Here is a 21,748-nt window from a genome sequence, read left to right as displayed (position 1 = left end):
GCAATTTAGGCGAAGCTTTTTGTGATCCTCTTAACAGTTAATAGGGCCTCGACCTTTTAAGGTCTTCTGAAAAACAATCATGACAAAAATCGGAAGCAATTTGATTTGTTCAGTGTGATCAGATTCTATATGAAATATTAATTCCCTTTTTAATAGCAGAGAATGATTTCATTTTCTTTTTATGGTAAAGAAAAAAAAAATGGCTATATATATTCCCTAAAATGTAGCCATTTAATATCTTGACGAAATTTACCCAGTTGATTAATTTTATTAGGATAACCTTTCTTATTGAAAGTTTTCTTAATTTTTATGGTTAAATATGGCAATAAGGCATTGCTTCATTTGCATTGTCAATCATGAGAAAACATGTTGAGTGTTAGTAGGTGGGACAAAATTTGGCAGATGTGCCCGTCTTCCAAATCTCTAACGTTATGCAGGAAAAGTCTTAGAGAGGTAATGTTAGTGTAAGCCTGAACCTCTAAAACTCAGGTTATTTCAAACTAATGTCAGCCAAATCCAAATGCTGCTGACGTTAGGTTTACTCTGCTCTCTCAATAGCCAACATGCCTAACACACCATCCAAGCACAGTGATGCCTCCTCCCCTGGCGGAGATGATGCGAAAGTTGGTATGTAGTACCATTGAATTGAGTTTGCTTCTGTTACTTGTAATTGTCCAGATTGCATTGCTCAACCTAGACTTAATTGATAGTCTTTGAGCTGTTTGCATTTTCCAGTGTTTTTCTTCTCTCCTTTCTCAGTTATTAAATACTTAAATACTATCTTGTGTGCAGCACCTAATGTCATCCAGGAATTGGCAATGACCAAATTACAGCTGGAGGCAGAGAAGGAGCGAGCAAAACTGAGGGAAGAGACCATATCCTCCCTGAAAAGCGACAAGGATTACCTACAGCAACTGATGCAAGAATTCATGCAGAAAAGATTGGTGGAGCCTTCCTCATCCGGGGCTTCATCCAGTTCAGGTGATCAATTATATCTCTAGTCCACAGCCAGCTGTACAGGCTGTGTCCCCTCTTCACTCTACTTCTGTCTGTTTGCTGCTCTTTTATTCTCAGTGTCCTACCCATCATTATCTACCTAAAGCATACCACCTAACATAAGTTGAATAGAGTGCAGAGCTGTTGTAAATATGGGTCTTTAAGAATTTACACATTATTTATAGTGGACATTAAGTTTTTCTGGCAAGTAGACCCTAACATAGGACAAGTAGAACATAATGGGCAGGCGCTCACTGAATATGTAGAGTAAATTACATTTCTGGTGTAGTTGAAATGATCATACTTAACCACATTCTACAGTGGTACAGCCATCCAGTGGCGGTAAACAGTAAACAGCCACTACAGTATGGCTCCTACAATGCGACTTTTAATATTGTGTGCACCTTTCTTATATATTGCAGGAGAGTCATCGAAAATGTCTGCTCGGTTCAAAAGGGTCTACGTATCGGATGAGGACTCTGATTCTGCAAGTCCTGCCATACCAGTTGATTCGCCACTGTCAGACTCATCAACTGACTCCCTGCCTACGTTGATAAATGTCGGGCAGCGATTACCGCAGAAATAAAAACCCGTATTACACAAATGAAAGAAAGTGGGGAATTACTTCCCATCGCTCATTAAGTGGTAAAGTTAATTAAATGCCAGCCTGTTCCACTTAGTTGTTGGTAGCCTGTTGTTGGTTGCCCTTAAGTGACTTACATATTTGATCAGTCACACAAGAATTGCGTTACATGTAGCAGTATTTGAAGCTGGGCTTTCCCAGGTTACTTCAGTTTCCTAGCTGTTAATATTAACAGTATTTATTTTTAGTTTTGACTTCTACAGGGATGTAAATAGGTTTAAAGATCCCCTCAGGTCAAAAAGTGTTTTTCTTTTCCGTGGTTTGATTGATTTGTGAAAATAAAGAGTTGACATACTTTGAGTTGATCCTCTTTTTTTTGACCGACATTTTACTTACAGTAATCAAATACTGTTCATAAGACCTCATAATTGTATTATAGTATCATATAATTGCTAATAACCTTACACAATGCTGTCACTTTACTTAGAGCTCACAAAGTCATCCTATAGCACATTATTGATGTTTATTAGACATTATTCCAGAAGTGCTGACACTTAACTTTGAGCTCACAAAGTCATCCTCTAACATTATTGATGTTTATAAGGTATTATTCTATTTCAGAATTTGAGCATTTATTATTTCTTATGATGTGTTACAGCAGTTCATGTTTTTTTTTATAACTGGTAGTTATAACATGGTATACCACCCAGGACTTCAGATTCGTGTTACCGATTTTTCATACGCAGGCGCTATGCAATTTGAGTCCTGCTGCGTTAACTGACCCTTGGCCATGCCAAGAACCCCACCGCACATTTCTATCTATCTATCTATCTATCTATCTATCTATCTATCTATCTATCTATCTATCTATCTATCTATCTATCTATCTTTCTTTCTTTACAGACAGACAGACAGACAGACAGACACATAGATAGATAGATAGATAGATAGATAGATTTAAAAATTTTAAAACTTTTTCGCCGGCACGGGGACTGCCGGGGGCGAGTAGTAGCACAGGGATGCATGCGGGAGCTGCTGAATTTTCCCATGAGCCCGATGAGGACGTGAACGCAGCACCAGTGAAAGTGAAACTTTGGTTGAATGTTTGGACGAGCCGCGACCAGGAGGCTCATCATCATCATTAATGTTGGACTTGTGTCTCAGTGTCATGATCTAGAAGAGCTGCACACGTTCGGACGTCAGGAGAGGATTTCTGTTTCATCTTTGACTTCAAGTCCAAGAAGAAAGAAAGAAACAAAGAAAGAAAGGGAGGAAGAAAGAAACTTCCACTTATGCTGTGAGTCGCTACTTTTGTCTGTCGCCATTTTTTCGCTGTTGAGTTCATCTCTTAGCAGTAAATTTAAAAAGTAAAGCAGTGATCATTTTCTTTGTGGGGATGTAAAAAAAAAATCTCATCAGGCGGTAAAAACTAATGTGAGCCAGTTCTATACGTCAGACAGCACGTTTTTAAAGCCGTTTAATTCCGTTTATTCCACAGGAAATACAGACTGATCTGTATGTATGAAACCCGCCACTGGAAATGGACAAATGAATAAATTAATCAATAAAAAAAAATGCAAATCTATTAATAGTTTTCAAACTGGGCTGTGTTCCCAGGGCCCTGAATAGGCCTGTGGCTTTTTTTTCAGCCTGAACAGACAGCAAAGTGTTTCCTGTTGGTCAGGGTGAGAACAGGCCTCTGGTCCCTCAACACAGAAAAGAGAATAAGGGCCAAACCTGTGGCTCCTTAACAAGAAAGCATCATCTGCTTTGAAGATTTGATGGAAAGGAGTTTGTGTTTTTGTGCTGAGGCTCTGTTCTCTGAAAACAACAAGAAAAAGACATGAAGGGAACACGGTGCGCCACCAAAACCACTGAAAGAAAGATTTGCAGGTTTCATGACGACACCAGGATTTGCTGGTGAGCGCAGCGTCTGGAACGCAGCCTCTGGATTGGACAGAAACAGGGAAGCATGTCCATGAGCTTTGCTGCATTCACACTCTTTCATTTGTGCATTCCTAAAGGGAATTTGTGCTTCAGACATTATTTGTGAATCTGCATTTATTTGTGCAGATCATCAGCGGCTCCCGGCTCCTTTACAAAGACCAAACGCTGCATGCATGAAACTGGTCGCCATGACAAATTCAAATTAAAATGTCAAATTTCACTGTAAGATTCGGGACTCAGTGTGTGTGTGTGTTTCAGTGTGTTTAGTATTAACCCTCTATCACCTGCGTAAGTTCATTATATTACTTTCTGAGACATGGGGGAAAAAATAATACAGCAAATAATTAGCAAGACATTAATAACAAAAAATTACATGAGATCCATATAAAGAATGACCAAAAAATAATAATAATAAATTAAAAGTACATACATTTGCAAAATAACAGTATTTGAAATGAAGAAGCAAAAAACAACAAAAACCTTATTATAAATATACACTAAATATAAAATAGCAACAAAATAACTGACATTTCCACAAAATATGTTGAAACACACAATATTTATGTGCAGCTGCACTGACCCCATTTAATACAGTTAATGTTGTCCATTAGGAAACTAGAACATTAACCCATATATCATCCCTTTGGTGTGTGTGTGTGTGTGTGTGTGTGTGTGTGTGTGTGTGTGTGTTTGCACCTCTTAGACTGACTTAAATCAGAAGATGAGTGACTGTGTGGAGGAAGAGGAGGGCAGAGCAGAGTCTGCAGTGTCCAGCTGTCTGTCCATGAAGAGTGACCGGTCTAAACCTGAACCTCCATTCTTCAGTGCTGAACCTGGACCTTCAGACACAAAGTAAGACAGCTGTTAGAGTGCAGTGTGTGCTCACTGTTTTCTTGTGAAATCTGTTTGTTGCTCATGGAGAAAGTAGACGTGACACCAAAACTGATGCTTCAGGTCATGAGCCACATCCGCTCTTTTAGCTGGACCCCCCCCTCACAAAAAAAGGGTGCGACCAAGTCATGAGCTGCTGTGAGCGACTGGGAAAGCTGGGAGCACCAGTGCTGCCAGTGGAAAAGTTAGTCTGGAGCCCTGATTTACAAGAACTAATAACATGTTTCAAACATTTGTGTTTCCAGAGGTTCCTGCCACAGAGCAGAGTCTGCAGTGTCCAGCTGTCTGTCCATGAAGAGCGACTGGTCTAAACATCATCCTCTAAACTTCAGTGCTGAACCTGGACCTTCAGACACAAAGTAAGACAGCTGTTAAGGCCAGTTTATGTTTCTGCGGACACTCGACACAACATGCATCCAGTTGCCACGCAGGGCGTGTGTGTCCCACATACTTCTGCAAAACACGCTGAGCAATTCTCCGCCAAAATGGTATTTGACACGTTTTTTTTTCTTTCTGCAGACCTACGTACACCCTGTGACGTACGGTCGCTCGTCTACCTGTTGTGGTGCCGGCAGCGCTATTTTAAAAGGAGCAGCAGTAGATCCAGATCCAGCATGATCCAAACTTTCCAAACAATTTGAAATTAACTGATGAGAAGATGTGATCACAACAGCAGTTCTTTTAAAAATGATGCTGCCGGCACAACAACTGGACGTGACGCCGGAGGGGCGAAATGACAGACATGATGTAGTTTGGCGGACCAATCATAGCTCTTGTTGTCAGTGGGGGGCCTGCGTTGGGGGCTACGGGCGGTCTGCGTAGTTACTATTTTTCGGAGGTGCGCGGCAAGGCTCTGCGGCGGTCACACAACCTCCGTCAGCTCCGCACAACCCCCGTACGCCTCGCGAACGCAGAAGCATAAATCGGCCTTTAGAGTGCAGTGTGTTCACTGTTGTCTTGTGAAATCTGTTTGTGGCTCATGGAGAAAGTAGACGTGACCCCGAAACTGATGCTTCAGGTCATGAGCCACATCCGCTCTTTTAGCTGGACCTTCAGACACAAAGTAAGACAGCTGTCAGACTGTGAGCCTGATGGAATATGATGACATGAGATTATATAGCAGAGCAAGTAGTGAGGATATCAAGAAAAGAGACTGCAAAGAGAGAAATGACTGCTCCCTGCTCTGCAATCCAGCTGTTCAACCAAAACACATCTGGGTCTGTGCTGTTTTCCACAAACTATGATGCTGTTTGATGTTTTGCACCAAAACACCTGAGAACATTTCCACTTGCACCTGCACTCACAAGTTCTTCACACACCTGTGTCTCAAGTTTAGATTCACATTGACTGACAGATCTAATCTCTTTTAAAAATAAAGGAAAAGAAAAAAGAAAAAAGGGGATAGAGCGCTACTGGAATCCCCTTCACTGGTGCTCATGGAGTATGTGGGGAAAGTTATGAAAAGAGGAAAAAGGAGTACAATCCAGGCACTCAGGCATCAACTTGATGCCGGACACCTTGAGAAAGGCCGCATGGCCGAAACATGTCGGTGGTTTTAATGTTTAAGCCCTATTAATTAAAGGCCTTTTAAACCTATTAATTCACTTGAGTGCCTGGATTGTACTCCTTTTTCCTCTTTTAAAAATACTTAATTATTCAAAAGTACATTTTCATTTCAACATCAAGGTTCAAGGTAAAAAACACAAAGTTCAACATATTGCTGTATTATTTTCACAATGCATTTACAGAACCTGAGAACTCTCTGAAAAAAATATTGTTTCTAACTTTGGCTAAATGTTAGCTTTTTTTAACCTCTGACCTCCAGATGTGTGAATGAAAATGGGTTCTCTGGGCAGCCACGGCTCTCCCCTTTGCAGACACGCCCACCTTCTGCTAATCCCATGCAGTTTGGGCCCCAAAGCCTGCAGTCCACATGTGTTCTTGTGGCCTGTTGTAAAATGGTGTGTGTGTGCAGACTGGGGCCTAAACAGTCTTGGAGCTGCATCAGTTGGCTTTGACTGGAAAGCTGAGACTCTTGTGGATTCAATGAGCCACATTTGATTCCTGTGTGATGATGTTGGCCCCCATAGCAGCCGTTTCACTGCAGGCAGAGCATTTTGTCAAACTGGACGTCTCTGGAGAAAATGACCTCTAGTGACCTCTAGGAGAATCACAGCCTCATCAAACTTTACAGACACAAACTAGAGAGCGAGGCCATTCAGAGGAGCTCTGCTTCTCCAGCTGGACTGACAGGAAGGGCCAGTTTCTGACACATTTCCACAACGAGGATAAGAGGATACTTCAGAATCGCAATATGTATCGATCGGCTCCCAGGTGTCATGATAGTATCGATCAGGAGATAAGCATATTGTCCCAGCCTGAGGGCCCTATCTTGTGCCACCCGCTAACCGCTGCCACTACCCGCTACCTGCAAATTGCGGATTTAAGAACTTCCGCTATCCCTAAACGGTATCTTGTGCCCACGCTACCCGCTATCCGTTATGCCGACTCCGTCATTTGCGCCTGGAGGTGTGTCCGTGGGCGTGTTTCATGCGCTATCCCTAAAGTTGCTATCTTGCGCACACACTTTAGGGATAGCGGATAGCGGGTGGTCTGGACCACCTGCTATCCGCTTTCCCTAAAGTTTGGGCTGTTAGGAGAGCGCGCCCAGGCGGCTTCAGTGCGCGCCCTGATGGAGCCTCGCCACGCACACGGTCGGACTGATACCGGGACGCCGCCGGAATGGACTGCGTATATTACTCATATAGACTGTTTAGAGGAAAGACGGTTTTAATTGGACACTTACGCCAGCACGTCTTATTGTTTTATCATAAGCCAGCAGCTGTGCTATATTTTTATTTTTAATATTTTATTTGCCCAATCTACCTTGTCAATAAATTAGTTTACACATAGTTCCACCTCTGCCTCTTGTGTGTGTGTGGTGTGACCCGGGGATTTTACTCAGTCAGTACAACCTTGTGACACGTCCACTTGGACACATGTGGCTCCACCTCCCGAATTAACTCGCCTATAATATAATATATAATATATATATATAAAGCCAACTTGCTTTAGCCTCAGCAGAACCCCTGAGAAAATCTACCTCCCTCTCTCCATCGCGGGTTTAGGGTTTAGGATTTAGGATAGCGCAGCCTGCCCTTAAAGGCAATGGCACCTGGCACACTGATTGGTTTAACTGGCTAATGCCCAAAACACGCCTATGCATAATATAGCGGGTAGCGCAGGTGTTTTGCGGATAGCGGGAGGTGCACAAGATAGCAACTTTTACGGGGGAACGCCTCTTCCTAAATCCTAAATCCGCAAATAACGGGTTTAGGGAGTCTGCCGCAAGATAGGGCCCTGAGTGTTTTAATACCTGACTTCTGGTCCTGGAAGCAGACAGGAGCACTGAACCCAGCATGAAAACCCACTTGGATGTGGAGGGGATTCAGACATTTGTTATGGGGTCTAGGGCTGAACGATTTTAGGAAAAGATCTAATTGCGATTTTTCTGGCAGATATTGCGATTTTGATTTTATTTGCGATATTTCTTCAAATCAAGCTTCAGTGCAATATTCACCATGTACAGTAACAAATTTAAAACATGACAGAAAATAAAATACATTATACCATCAAAAAATTAAATGCTATTTACTCTAATGCAAGGATGAATAATAGAAAGGTAAGAATTGCTTCCAACATGTATTTATTGCCAAGAAACATGCATTGTTTAAATTCCTTGACTAACAGCATTTATTACAACTGAAGAACTAAAAGAGCCACATTTGACTGTCTTATTTTAAGTAGTGCAAAAAATCCTTAATTGTGTATAGTTAAAAAATGTAATAAAATACAAAACAATTAAAAAAAAACGATGTTAAATAAGTAATAACACTCCACATTTTTCAGCTCTGTTACAACTTTTTCCTCACACTTGGCGTACAGCTGTGGGATGGCAGCCTGGCTGAAGGAGGTGCGGGAGGGAATCATATCTTCCATCCAGCGTGCGGGGGAGGTTTTGAAATCCGTCTCTGCTGACCGTGTTAACAGACACCATGTATTTATCAATGTAGTGTGTTACGGCAGTCGTTACCTCCCGGTGTGTGCGGCTCCTCTTTTCATACGGAGTTACACAGCAAACAACGCTGTAATTGTAGTGTGTTTGCTGCAGTGGGCTTGAGCATCACTTTAACTCGACTTTTCCCCGGACCTTTTGGTCACGCACTCGTCATGTAAATGCTGTGGTCATTTTTCAAGGGCCAGTCTAAGTTGGTTGTGTTGTCGCTGGATGTTGCGACTTTTGCTCGACAGGCTTTGCACAGTACCTGTTTCTGGTGCACGTCTGCAGTCCCAAACATGAAATACTCCCATATGACCGATGTGCTGCTTTTTTGGGATTAAATCCCCTAACTCCGCTTCTGGTTCAGCTGAAGCCATTTCAAAACACGTTATTTAGGGACACCATCTTATTGTTACTGAGGGCTCTATTTTCCCGGCGCAGCGCAGGGGGGCGCAGTGAGGCGCACCCCGCGCAAAGCCATTTTCGACCAGCGCAACCCGTGGGGCGCACAGTTTCATATTTTCCCAGACCGAGGTGCGCCGAGATGGGAGTGGCGGCGCAGCAGGGGGAGGTGTCAACAGATTCAGCTTGGCGCAGTGACATTTTCGTGCCAAAAGGCTTCGCCGAGGTGCGCCAAAAGCTCGCCTCCTGAAACCACGTCTACTTTCGGCGCAAGGCGCAGCGGAGCCGGCGCAGTGGAATTTTGGCTGTCAGGCGGGCAGTGCGCACACGTCACCACAACCTCACAGATTGTCAGGCACAGTAAAAATGCAATAAATAACCACAAAAACCACTATTCAATGCTACTATCTCAATCAGCACATAAATGTATCTCCATATCGACTGTCCCGTCACAACTGATGTCAGATCAAAGGAGATTGGCACCGTTTGGCAGCGTAATGGAAACCCAACCTGATCACCTGTCAGTCAAACACTGTATCCAGTACGGTGATGTCTTTTTTCCAGTCATGGTGTCTGGCGCTGCTCGTGTTAACTACACAGTTCTTCTTTCATATATATAAATATTCCACTCTGGGTTTTCATTATCCAGTAATCACCGGACTATGACTGGTAAAATCTGCCAAAGTCCGGTAATTTTTAAATGTCCGGTGAAAATATTCACAATTTGAATTTTATTAAAACAGTCAATTTCCACGTAATTTTATTTATAATTTTAAAAAAAAAATAGACTGCGTGATCCCTGTCTCCGGTGCAGGGACGGTTTTTGCTATGGGCAGTGTGGGCAACCGCCCAGGGCGCCAATCTACTTGGGGGCGCACGAGAAAAAAAAAATCGCCAGTTTTCTAGACTACCGTATTGACCCGCACATGCCATCAGTACCATCAGTCGGCATCAGGCGGGCCGGCCGCGGCACCGGCCGGTACCGCGCCCACCCAGTCTGGTCTGCCGGATCTGACAGGTGAGGGGCTTAATGCCGCCCAATGCCGGCTCGCCTGATGCTGACTGATGCTGCCCCGGTTGGAGTAGTAACATGAAAGGGCGCAAGCCAGTAATTTCGCCTAGAGCGGCAACATAGGCAGAACCGCCACTGCTCCGGTGTACCAGAGGGAGAGAGAGAGGGTTTTTTTTCTGCAGAACCGGATCAAAACAGCGCAGTGAAGTCGCCTAGGGGAGAACAAGGTCACAAGACTGATGCGCATTGCAAGTTGTGGAGAGACACTTGAGACTTTCTATTTTAATTCAGCTGCTGAATTAAGTTTTTATTGATCTAATTGATTTCAAGTTGGCAGCACGCCGCGTTATTAAAATGATATGAGCCCGTTTTTTTGTTTGCAAATTGTAGTTGCAATTGTTTGCAATTGTATGCAATGTTCATGTTAAAAGAGCACAGGGTTGTGCAATATTTATTTATTTATTTTAGAAGTTACGCACGTGAGTCAATTGACGGCACGAATTTTATTTGATACAGCCTGCTTTTCAATAAAAAGATTACGCTATAAATTGACATGCCTTGATATCATTCCTATATAGCCTGCATATAATTTTAAGCTCAATAAATTCAGATAATATTTGACCGGAATTTCAAACATTTGTCCGGTAAATTGAAAACCTGCCGGTCACGTTGCCCGGTGCCAATTTTTTGTTTAGGGGAAACCCTGATTCCACACAAATCGAAAATGTAAAATGCATCGGTTCTTTGCCAGACACTGGGCGTTTAGAACAGCGAATGTAAAAGCTTTCATGAACCGGATTTTGTTTTAATCTCTAGTGTGTTGCTGCATCAGTAAGTGATGGAGTCGAAAGTTGCAAAACAAACATGTAGGCTATTTATATGAATATGGCGAGGATTATCCTTTGAGGTAAAAACATTCATTAAAAATGGGGGCTTCACAGTAAAATTTATATTTGCTCGTAAAAATCAATAACTTTAACAGACGGTGACAGAGCTGGAAAAAAAGATGCGAGGCAGGCAGGTAATGGAAAGACAGGGGGACTCAGGATGACGAATGTAAGGATAGATGGATGGATGGATGGATGGATGGATGGATGGATGGATGGATGGATGGATGGATGGATGGATGGATGGGTGGTTAGATGCATGGCAGGTAGCTCCAGCAACATGTCCCGAGTGTGTGTTGCGGCGGCTCTCTCCCTCCATGTCAATTGAGTAAACTTTCATTACGCCTTCGCGCAGCGCATTTTAAAGGCGAGGACAGGGGCTCATTTGATTGGTTAAAAGTGAATCGGCTGTGTCAAACCCACTCCACGCCTTCTCTCCTCTCTTGCGCCGGTAAGAGGAACGGCGCAGTAGTTGCGCCAAGGCTCACGTGCCAAAATTGCAAAATCCACTTGGCCACACCCAGTTGGCGCAGCACAGCTGCGCTGCGCCTCCGCCTCACCTGGTCTGCGAAAATAGAGCCCTGAGTGTGTATGCCGTCGCCTGGACAATGGCAGCTTCTGATTGGTTAGCGTGACCTCTCCACGCGTAGCATGCCGCTTCTGATTGGTGAGCTTGACAGGGCATGACGGCGGGATGGTAGGGAGACGGCATGTATGTGTGAAATAGTTGACACAAGTCAGTCAGGAGTGCTGAAAAAAAAAATGATTGCGATTTCGATCAGAAAACAATAAATCGTTCAGCCCTAATAGGGTCTTCACTGAAGTTGTACCAATGTTGACTAATCTCAGGGTGAAGTCAAAGGGGTGTCGTCCTCTTTTGCTTGTTGAAAACTTGTTGCAGCGAGTTTCCTCCTCACGCTGTATTGTGGAGATTTTTTGCTTTTGTTGTTGGTCAACTTTTCTTTTATGGATTGACAATAAAAAATCAAAAAAACGAGCTGTCAAGCTCTTGGATTGCTGTATTTGTCATAATCTGCTGCAAAAACTCAAAGTGGATGTCATGCTGCTTACATGGACATTTCTTCTTCTAAATACTATCTTAATTGCATTAATATTAGAATATTGCAATCCATGTAAATGTAGTCACAGAAAGTGACATGAGTCCGCTTATGAGATTTTATAAAAGATTTTAAGATTTCAGTTAAAATGTAATGTTGTCTAAACATAAACAAACTGCTTTCATCTCCACAGGGACAGGAAGAGGAGTCGAGGTGATGTGAAGGAGCAGCTGTCCTGCTGTGCTTTGTGTCAGGAGCTCCTGAGGGATCCAGTCTCCACCAGCTGTGGACACTGGTTCTGCAGACGGTGCATCACTTCAGACTGGGACCAGTCTGATCCATCAGGAGATCCTGCCTGTCCCCAGTGTGGAAAAAGATCCAGAACAAGACCTGGACTGCAGACACCCAGTCAAACCAGCACAGTGGACGGCGGTCTGCAGGAGGTTTTAGACGAGCATAAGATCAGTCTGAGGAGGAGATGTGAATTTGTGACAGAAGGAACTGCTGCAGCAGGAAGTGGAACCCCCCTCAACAGGATCTACACTGAGCTCTACATCACACAGGGACGGAGTGAAGAGGTTAATACCCAACATGAGGTGTGGCAGCTGGAGACAACATCCAAGATGGAGACCCTCAGTGACACTCCAATCAAGTGCCAGGACATCTTTAAACCCTTACCTGGCCAGGACACACACATCAGAGTAGTTGTGACGCAGGGCGTTGCTGGCATTGGAAAAACCTTCTCAGTGCAGAAGTTCACTCTGGACTGGGCGGAGGGCTTGGAAAACCAACATGTCAGTCTTGTGGTTCTGCTTTCGTTCCGGGAGCTGAACTTGATCAAAGATAAGCGCTACAGTCTTCTCCAGCTGCTCTGTGATTTCCATCCAACATTACAGACGGTCACAGCAGAGAAGCTCGCCGTCTGTAAAGTCGTGTTCATCTTTGACGGCCTGGATGAAAGCAGGTTTTTATTGGATTTCCAGAACAAAGAGGTCTTGTCTGATGTCACACAGACATCATCAGTAGACGTGCTGTTGACAAACCTCATCAAGGGGAATCTGCTTCCCTTGGCTCTCCTCTGGATAACTTCCAGACCTGCGGCGGCCAATCAGATCCCTCCTAAATGTGTCGACAGGGTAACAGAAGTCCGAGGGTTCACTGACCTCCAGAAGGAGGAGTACTTCAGGAGGAGATCCAGTGATGAGGACCTGTGCGGCAGAATCATCTCACACATCAAGGCGTCCAGGAGCCTCCACATCATGTGCCACATCCCAGTCTTCTGCTGGATCACTGCTACAGTTCTGGAGCACATGTTGACTACAGACCAGAGAGGAGAGCTGCCCAAGAGCCTGACTGAGATGTACTCACACCTCCTGCTGGTTCAGACACAGAGGAAGAAGAACAAGTACGATGAGAGACATGACAGGAGTCAGCAGAAGCTGATGGAGACTGACAGGGAAGTTCTTCTGAAGCTGGGCAGGCTGGCGTTTGAACATCTGGAGAAAGGCAACCTGATGTTCTACCAAGAAGACCTGGAGGAGTGTGGTCTTGATGTCAGAGAGGCCTCGGTGTACTCAGGAGTGTGCACAGAGATCTTCAAAACAGAGTGTGTGCTCCACCGGAGAAAAGTCTACTGCTTTGTTCATCTGAGCATTCAGGAGTTTCTCGCTGCAGTCTACATCTTCCACTGCTACACCAACAGGAACATAGAGGTACTGGCCAGAGTCATGAGAACACACAAGAATAAAGGAGTTGACAGTGAGCCGTCGTTGGATATCTTCCTGAAGAAAGTCATGTCTCAAGCCCTGCAGAGCAGAAACGGTCACCTGGACCTCTTTGTCCGTTTCCTTCATGGCCTCTCACTGGAGTCCAACCAAAGGCTCTTAGGAGGCCTGCTGGGTCAGACAGAGAGAAGACCAGAAGACATCAGGAGAGTCATCTACAACCTGAAGGAGAAGAACACCTACAGTGCCTCTCCTGACAGAAGCATCAACATCTTCCACTGTTTGATGGAGATGAACGACCTCTCAGTGCATCAGGACATCCAAAAGTTCCTGAAGTCAGAGAACAGATCAGAGAAGGAACTCTCTGAGATCCAGTGCTCAGCTCTGGCCTACATGCTGCAGATGTCAGAGGAGGTTCTGGATGAGTTGGACCTGAAGGTGTATGACACATCATTGGAGGGACGACTGAGACTGATCCCAGCTGTGAGGAACTGCAGGAAGGCTCGGTTAGTCCTGATGTGAAATCAACATTATACAAACAGTGTAGAGCTGCTTCCATACCTGACACCATCAGAAATACAATAAAGATATGTAGTGCTCTAAATATTCAGATCAGGGCCACCCCTGGCCAAATTGGGGCCCTAAGTGGCATTTTTTTTGGAGACACACACCGACACGCACACACACACACACACACACACACACACACACACACACACTTCCCGCCGACCACGCAATCCCAGATGTATAATAGGAATAAAATGACGGCATAACGATATTCCATTAAACTTGACAAGCTCTATTAGTAAGAAGAAAGTACTGTAAGTGGAATAAGCAGCACTGTATGAGTCAACTAAAAAAATAACTTCAAACTAGAATAAATAAATAGATATGAGTCTCAAATAGTCATCAATTTCAAAAAAATATTTTAACAAAAGATGTTTTCCTAAAAAAAAAAAAAAAAAAAAAAAAAAGGAACTTCAACTGGCAAATATCTGAAAACAGGTCAGTGAACTAAACAAGCATGTGTGTTACAAATTAAATAAATTCAATTCAGATAGCCTTAAATTGATCTTCTTTATTGATAGGCTCTAAACTTAACCTAATATATGACCACCAGCTGGTCAATTTACCACTCCTTTTTCACAGAGGTGAATGCATATGCAGACAAATGACTGACAGTAATCTCCCTTCTATCTCATCATGAGGAGCAGCTGAGGTGTTTATGCAGCACCACAAAGTTTTACATGTATTTCAACAACATACCCACTTCAAGTGAAGCACAAGCTTCCTCTTGATTTTTTTTCCTCTTAGCTCCAGATTCAAAATGCCTCTTAGAAGCCATCTCTCTCCTCACCTGCAGCAGTGTTGGTGCATCTGACCACTGATTGGTCAGATGCAGATTGCTCAGATCTGCTCTATTTTCACTGGCTAACAGCAGCACACTGGCTTAGCTTGTCTATTCAGAGAAGAGGTTTCACTTCGGCTTTTTTTTCAATCTATGTTATCACATGCATACTACTGCTCATTCATCTTTAGTTGAATTGTTAGGTCTGTTTGATAAGTAATTTACATTTTTAAAACAAATAATTTAACGTAACAGACCACTGATGTAAGAGACTGCAGGGTCCTAAACATCGTCATTCGTAAGTTCATGTGAATAGCCTGTACGTACAATGGTCAACACTCGGTTGACAATCTTTTAAGTTAAATGTGTGCATGCATTGACCCAACATCAACCCTCAGGTTAAATAATTACTGATGGATCCTCTTGTGATTTTTGTTCAATCATTAATAACATAACATTTTCACCTTTTATTGCTAGAACAACGTAATTGTTAAATAAATGAATAAAGTGTTGTTTATTTGTTGCCTCAGTTAATTTAAGGAAATTTCTATTTCATTTGTGTGCATTTTAGTCATTAACATTTTAGTCATTAACATTAAAAACACACACTTTTTTGGTAGTAAAATAAGAGTAAAAGGTAAAAAAACGAAATTCCCAAAAATTAAAACAGAAAAAATGGAAATTCCAAAAATTAAAACGGAAAAAATGGAATTTGGAAAGAAATAAAACGGAATTTGGGAAAAAATAAAACGGATTTTATAGGGCCCTAATAGCAGCTCACCCCGACAATACTTCAAAATCAGAGTTTTTGCTGTATAATTGAACTTGAGCATCAGGTTTCTACTGCTCGGTTTCTTCTGATATTATACATGAAGCACCTTTAAAAAAAATTGTATCCTGTAATACAGTTTAATATTACTATAATATAACCCTATATAAACACAAGAAAATCACAGATTTGACATTAAATCTGTAATTACAGACTTTCTGGCTGTGGACTCTCAGAGACTCATTGGGAAATCGTGGCCTTGGCTCTGAAGTCCAACCCCCATCTGTCAGAGCTGGACCTGAGTGAGAACCTGCTGCAGGATTCAGGAGTGAAGCTGCTGTTTGCTGTACTGGAGAGTCCAAACTGCAGACTGAAGACTCTCAGGTCAGACTGCACTTTTTGATGATGTGTGAACATGTAATATTCTGTTAGCTGAACAGGAGTTTTACAGGCTAACATCTCAAAGTGTATTTTCACACAATCCTTGTGTGTTGAAGTGAAAAACTGTGAACTTGAGTGATGATATTGTACATTATTTCAACATGCAGGGGTCCAAATGGCCTTCGTCTGTAGGAATCTGATATTTATTGTGGTAATTCCACAGAACGTATAGAGGACACCATCATGGAGGTCTTGGTCCAACTATGGATTCACAAAGGATTCCAATATTTTCTTTGATTTATCATCAAGGACAAAAATCCCATGTGGGCATATCATTGCATTCTGGTATCTTTCACAGATTAGGCATGATGGGATGGAGTTGATATGTCCAACTTTTACCATCCTGATCACATTCCCTCATGGTAACTGTTGTCTTGTAACTGTTCTGAACCTCAACTAAACCTTTAGGACCTCTTGTTTTTCATTGATTATTATTTTGATCATCTTCATACGGTGGCCGAGAAGTGCAAACCAACATTACAAAATGTGAAACACTTTTACAAAGTTTGAGACAAATTTACATTTTGGAAAACATACAGTATTTACATATCACAAAACAAAATTACATTACCAGAACACTTTTACCAGTCCCGAACAAATTTACGTTTCGGAAAACAAATTAACAAGACGCAAAACACTTTTACAAGTGCTGAAACAAATTTACAAATTACACAAACCGGAAAGGGAATGTACCAAAGCCCTGATTGACACGGACCTGACACGGAAGTGAAAAAGAGCCTGGTCAATTTTGGTTTTTGTCGTCAGTGGCAGTGGATTTCATGGCCACCCAATATGGACAGCAACCGGGTGCTCTTTTGTCCGTATTGTGAACAATACGTGAGTCAGTGGAGTCAGTTTTGTTTTTCATGTGGACGGGGTTTACTGCGGTAGCCAAACAGTTGTCCAAAGGCCTGTATCACGCAGTGGGATTAAGGCGTTATCCTAGGATTGAATCCTACATAAAGCACCGCCCCCTGGCCAATCAGCTGTTTGCCAAACTGTGGCCTGCCCAATCATTGAGGATCCCCCTGAATGATGAGTCCAAATGAGGAGAGAATTACGGCCTGAAAGGATTTTCCTGGACCGGTCATATCCGTTAGATTTTGCCGACGACTCTCTGTATGAGAGAAAGGCTGTGATGTAATGTGATGTAATGTGAAGCAGCTTCAGCCTGGCTAACAGCTGCCTGCTATACAGAGCTGACACTCTGTAGGAGAGGAAAACAGAAATGAGAGATCATTAAAGGGAATTTAATAATTAAAAGTATTTTTAGAGGCATTTAACAACATTTTAGGGACATTTAAAATGGCACAATTAATTAGCTCTAAATATTTTGGGGGGGCAAATTATTCCTGTGTGAGAGAATGGGCCTGATTGACAGCTGAGGGGAATTACACCTGGGGGAATTCAACTATATCTGTCATACACACATCTGTGCAGTGCAGTGAGTTCATGGGTTTCAGCGTCAGATGTGGACTTGAGCTGTTGTGTAACTTGCGCATTTACACCATCGGCAATTCGTTGCCAAGCATTCCGCCTTCTCTTCGCGGCAGCCGCGGTGTTCGATTTAGTGTGTAGATGTTGTTTTTGCTCCTCATCCTTTTCCATTATGATACGCTGCACCTCCGCCGTGACATACGCTGTGCGTTTTTCCTTGTCGCCCCTTAGACGTGCGCGTTCACGGCTCTTTATGAGGCAAACCTGGATCGAATGAGCGAGTTGATAACCAGCGTCGTGATACCGGTTATCCCTGAACACCATGATCTCAATTAGTGTAGCCGGATAGGTCTGAGAGATCCAGGGAAAACTAAGCTTGCTCGTGATACAGGCCTCTGGTCCACGAAGTTCCAATCTGATGGCCCTAATTACGGAGTTTACAGTTTGCTTCCTGCGGTAGTACCCGGCTTCATTCAGCTTGGTTTTCAGGGACCTCAAGCTGATGTGTACACCATGCACACTAGACATTAAGTTCACAATAACCGCATACGAGTGCCCCTCGTTAAAATACTGGATGCACTGTTGCAGCATATTTGGCTCCCCTGCCTGCTCTGTGTCGCTAACAAACTCTCCTATGCCCATCTTCGGTCACCAACACAACAACTGACGACAAAAACCAAAATTGACCGGGCACTTTTTCACTTCCGTGTCAAGTCCGTGTCAATCAGGGCTTTGGTACATTCCCTTTCCGGTTTGTGTAATTTGTAAATTTGTTTCAGCACTTGTAAAAGTGTTTCGCGTCTTGTTAATTTGTTTTCCGAAACATAAATGTGTTTCAGGACTGGTAAAAGTGTTTTGGTAATGAAATTTTGTTTTGTGATATGTAAACATGTTTTCCAAAATGTAAATTTGTCTCAAACTTTGTAAAAGTGTTTCACATTTTGTAATATTGGTTTGCACTTCTCGGCCACCGTATCTTCACACCCTTTTTCACAGCTCACCTCCTTCCCATGCAAAACTTTGTTTAAACTCTGCAGGCTGACAGACGACCACGCCAAATGAACATTTGGTATATTTCAGGATATTTTCTGTCTCTAGTCCCTCAGACTGAGCCATATGAACACAGTCGACTGTCACCATGTTTTTGACTGAATACTGTGATATCCATATTGTGAGGATATTGTTAGGATGACTGGTTGGTGCTTTCATGAAAGTGTAAATTAGTGCTAAACAGTCATTAGTAATATGGATATGATGAGCGAGCAGGCTGAGGCCAATAACAGAGCAGCGAGGAGCGTCTAATAAGTTGAGAAAACTGCATCCCTTTACTGTAATGCAGCCTTTAAAAGCAGGAGAGGACAACACTGATGCCACAAGATATTACCATATCCCAAATCCCACATGATATCTGATCTCATATCACTGTATCCATATTATATCAATATATTGATGGGCCCACCTCTACTGCCATCACCTGGTCAGTCTGTTGAAATGCTCATAACTTTGGCCTTGATTGGTCAAGAGACTGGGTGCTGGTGTCATGTGATGCAGAAGCTCTTGTTCTCCAGTTTTACTCTGAGAAGATGGTAGACTGAAGGCATCTGAGGACTTTTCACTGAGCCATTCATTTGGTATTTATGGACGTACCTATGGCTGTTTTCACATCTACCATATTTAGCACTGAATTTGAATCATTTTGGACCTTTTATCATTTCTTGCTTTCATTGTCTGTTTATTTGTGTTTTTCATATTTTGATGTCTTGTCATTTCAGGTGTTATCTTTATCTTTTCATTTACTCTGATGGTTTTGTAAAGCACTTTGGAACTTTGCTTCAAAGGTGTAATGTAAATATAAATTAGTATTATCATTATTATTATTAATATAGTTGTTATAATAACTATTTCATTGGTTTGTCTTTCCTTTTTAAATATTTTGAAAAATCTCTGACTGATAAATATCCCAAACACTGGAAATTATAGCTACATATTTTATTCTTTATTCAGATTGCGGAGCTGCAGGTTGTCAGAGAGCAGCTGTGCTTCTCTGGCCTCGGCTCTGAAGTCCAACCCCCATCTGACAGAGCTGGACCTGAGTGAGAACAAGCTGCAGGATTCAGGAGTGAAGCTGCTGTCTGCTGGACTGGAGAGTCCAAACTGCAGACTGAAGACTCTCAGGTCAGACTGCACTTTTTAATGATGTGTGAACATGTAATATTCTGTACAGGCTTATTTATTTATTTATTTATTTGGCATTTCTGCTTTATTTGATAGTCACAGTAGAGATAGACAGGGGAGAGAAAGGGGATGATATGCAGCAAAGGACCAGAGGTCGGATTTGAGCCCTGGTCTCTGCGATCAGGACTGAGCCCTGGTTCCAGTGGCGGCTCTGCCCATGTTGGCGCCCTAGGCGAAATTACTCCCTTGCGCCCTTCCATGTTTCTACTCCTACCAAAACCACTACTGCATGGTGCTCGCTCTTAGCCAGTGAGCCACCGGGACGCCCGACACACGGGTTTATTGACATGAGTACTTTACACACAGAGACAATCAGGGGCCGGTCAGAAAGCTCTGAAGTTTAGTTTAACCAGCAAAAAACAGCAAGTCACTAACTTGAACCACAGACTGGTACTGATGCTGTGAAGACAGGATCATATTTGGGGGCGCATATCCTCAATACTCAAGGGAGATTAATATTAGGCGTGTTTTTATATCCACAAATCTAATCTTAGACATGCGTGTGTGTTAATTATTCATCAGTGCTAATTGTTCATGTGTCTCAGATGTGCCCATCAGAGGACTAATTGTTTTCACATTATCAACAGTTTCCCAGCATCACCTCTAAGTCAAAGGACCAATAGCTGTAGAAACATGCATATGCCAGCCATGAAGTTGGCTCACATTTCCACGCTCATTTCACTCTTCATACATCTGAACTTAGCCGTGGAAAAGGACGTACACCACGTTTTTGTGCGTATGCACCCTTTACATGAGGCCCCTGGTGAGCCATCGGTTCCAGATCTCTGCTGTGATGTGAGGAAGAAAATAAAACACATCAGGGCTCATCAACTCCATTTGTCCAAAAGGGTTTTTTTTAGGCAGACACTGTGGGGACCAGACTTTCAAATAACAACATATTCATTTATTTAGGAATAATTAGCCTATTATTGTTTAGTATTTTCACTTTCTTACAAAATGAATACCTGTATCAGTGTGAGCAGGCTGCTGGACAACATGGCTAATCCATAATAATAACTAGATACTGAAGTAGAAAAAGCTCTCAGAGCACAAGGAGCCAGTTCACTGAGGAGTGACACTTCTGCACTCTTCCTGTCTTATAGTTTATTTTTTATTCTTCATTCAGACTGAGAGACTGCAGCTTGACAGAGAGCAGCTGTGCTTCTCTGGCCTCGGCTCTGAAGTCCAACCCCCATCTGACAGAGCTGGACCTGAGTGACAACGGGCTGCAGGATTCAGGAGTGGAGCTGCTGTCTGCTCTGGTGGAGAGTCCAAACTGCAGACTGAAGACTCTCAGGTCAGTAGAGGGGTGGAGTCAGTCCTCTGAGGTCAGTAGAGGGGTGGAGTCAGTCCTCTGAGGTCACTAGAGGGGTGGAGTCAGTCCTCTGAGGTCAGCAGAGGGGTGGAGTCAGTCCTAGAGGGGTGGAGTCAGTCCTAGAGGGGTGGAGTCAGTCCAGGCGGAGCAGCTTGGTTGCTTGGTTCTTGTGCTGGACACAGTCAGTGCAGGCAGCATTTCCTGGGAAAAATCCAAAGTGCTCAGTGGCCTCAGGACTGGACAGAAAGACAGAGAGAGATCAGCCAATCAGAGCAGCCACAGGTGTGTTGGGGTCATGTGCTCGAGTTGACCTGCAGATGATGATGATGATGATGAAGAGGATGATGGTTTTGTGTTCATCCCTACAGGCTGGAACATGTAGAAGACTGGACTCCAGCTGGCAGCCTGAGAGGATGTGAGTACTGAGACACACACACACACACACACACACACACACACACACAGAAAGGGATTTTAGAAAATATACACTATATTACCAAAAGTATTCGCTCACCTGCCTTTACTCATACTATTTACTCATACTCATACTAAGTGCCATCCCATTCCTAACCCATAGAGTTCAATATGATGTCGGTCCACCTTTTGCAGCTATTACAGCTTCAACTCTTCTGGGAAGACTGTC

At 43.1% G+C, this 21,748-nt stretch overlaps 1 protein-coding gene across 1 annotated transcript; it reads left to right on the top strand.

Moving 5' to 3' along the window:
* Window positions 1–563: 563 nt before the first annotated feature.
* LOC115369202 (NLR family CARD domain-containing protein 3-like) lies at window positions 564–21,073 on the top strand (the record flags this gene model as incomplete). The annotated part of the gene is made up of 6 exons (XM_030065769.1): window positions 564–627; window positions 793–981; window positions 1,419–1,483; window positions 12,067–14,066; window positions 19,560–19,730; window positions 20,917–21,073. Coding segments are annotated over exons 1-6 (2,646 nt in total), but the record flags the coding sequence as incomplete, so codon positions are not given.
* Window positions 21,074–21,748: the final 675 nt, after the last annotated feature.

The sequence above is a fragment of the Myripristis murdjan genome, chromosome 12 (genome assembly GCF_902150065.1).
Source record: "Myripristis murdjan chromosome 12, fMyrMur1.1, whole genome shotgun sequence".
Lineage (NCBI taxonomy): Eukaryota > Metazoa > Chordata > Actinopteri > Holocentriformes > Holocentridae > Myripristis > Myripristis murdjan.
Note: the sequence above shows the minus strand (reverse complement) of the source record. Positions and strands in the feature narration are given on the sequence as shown.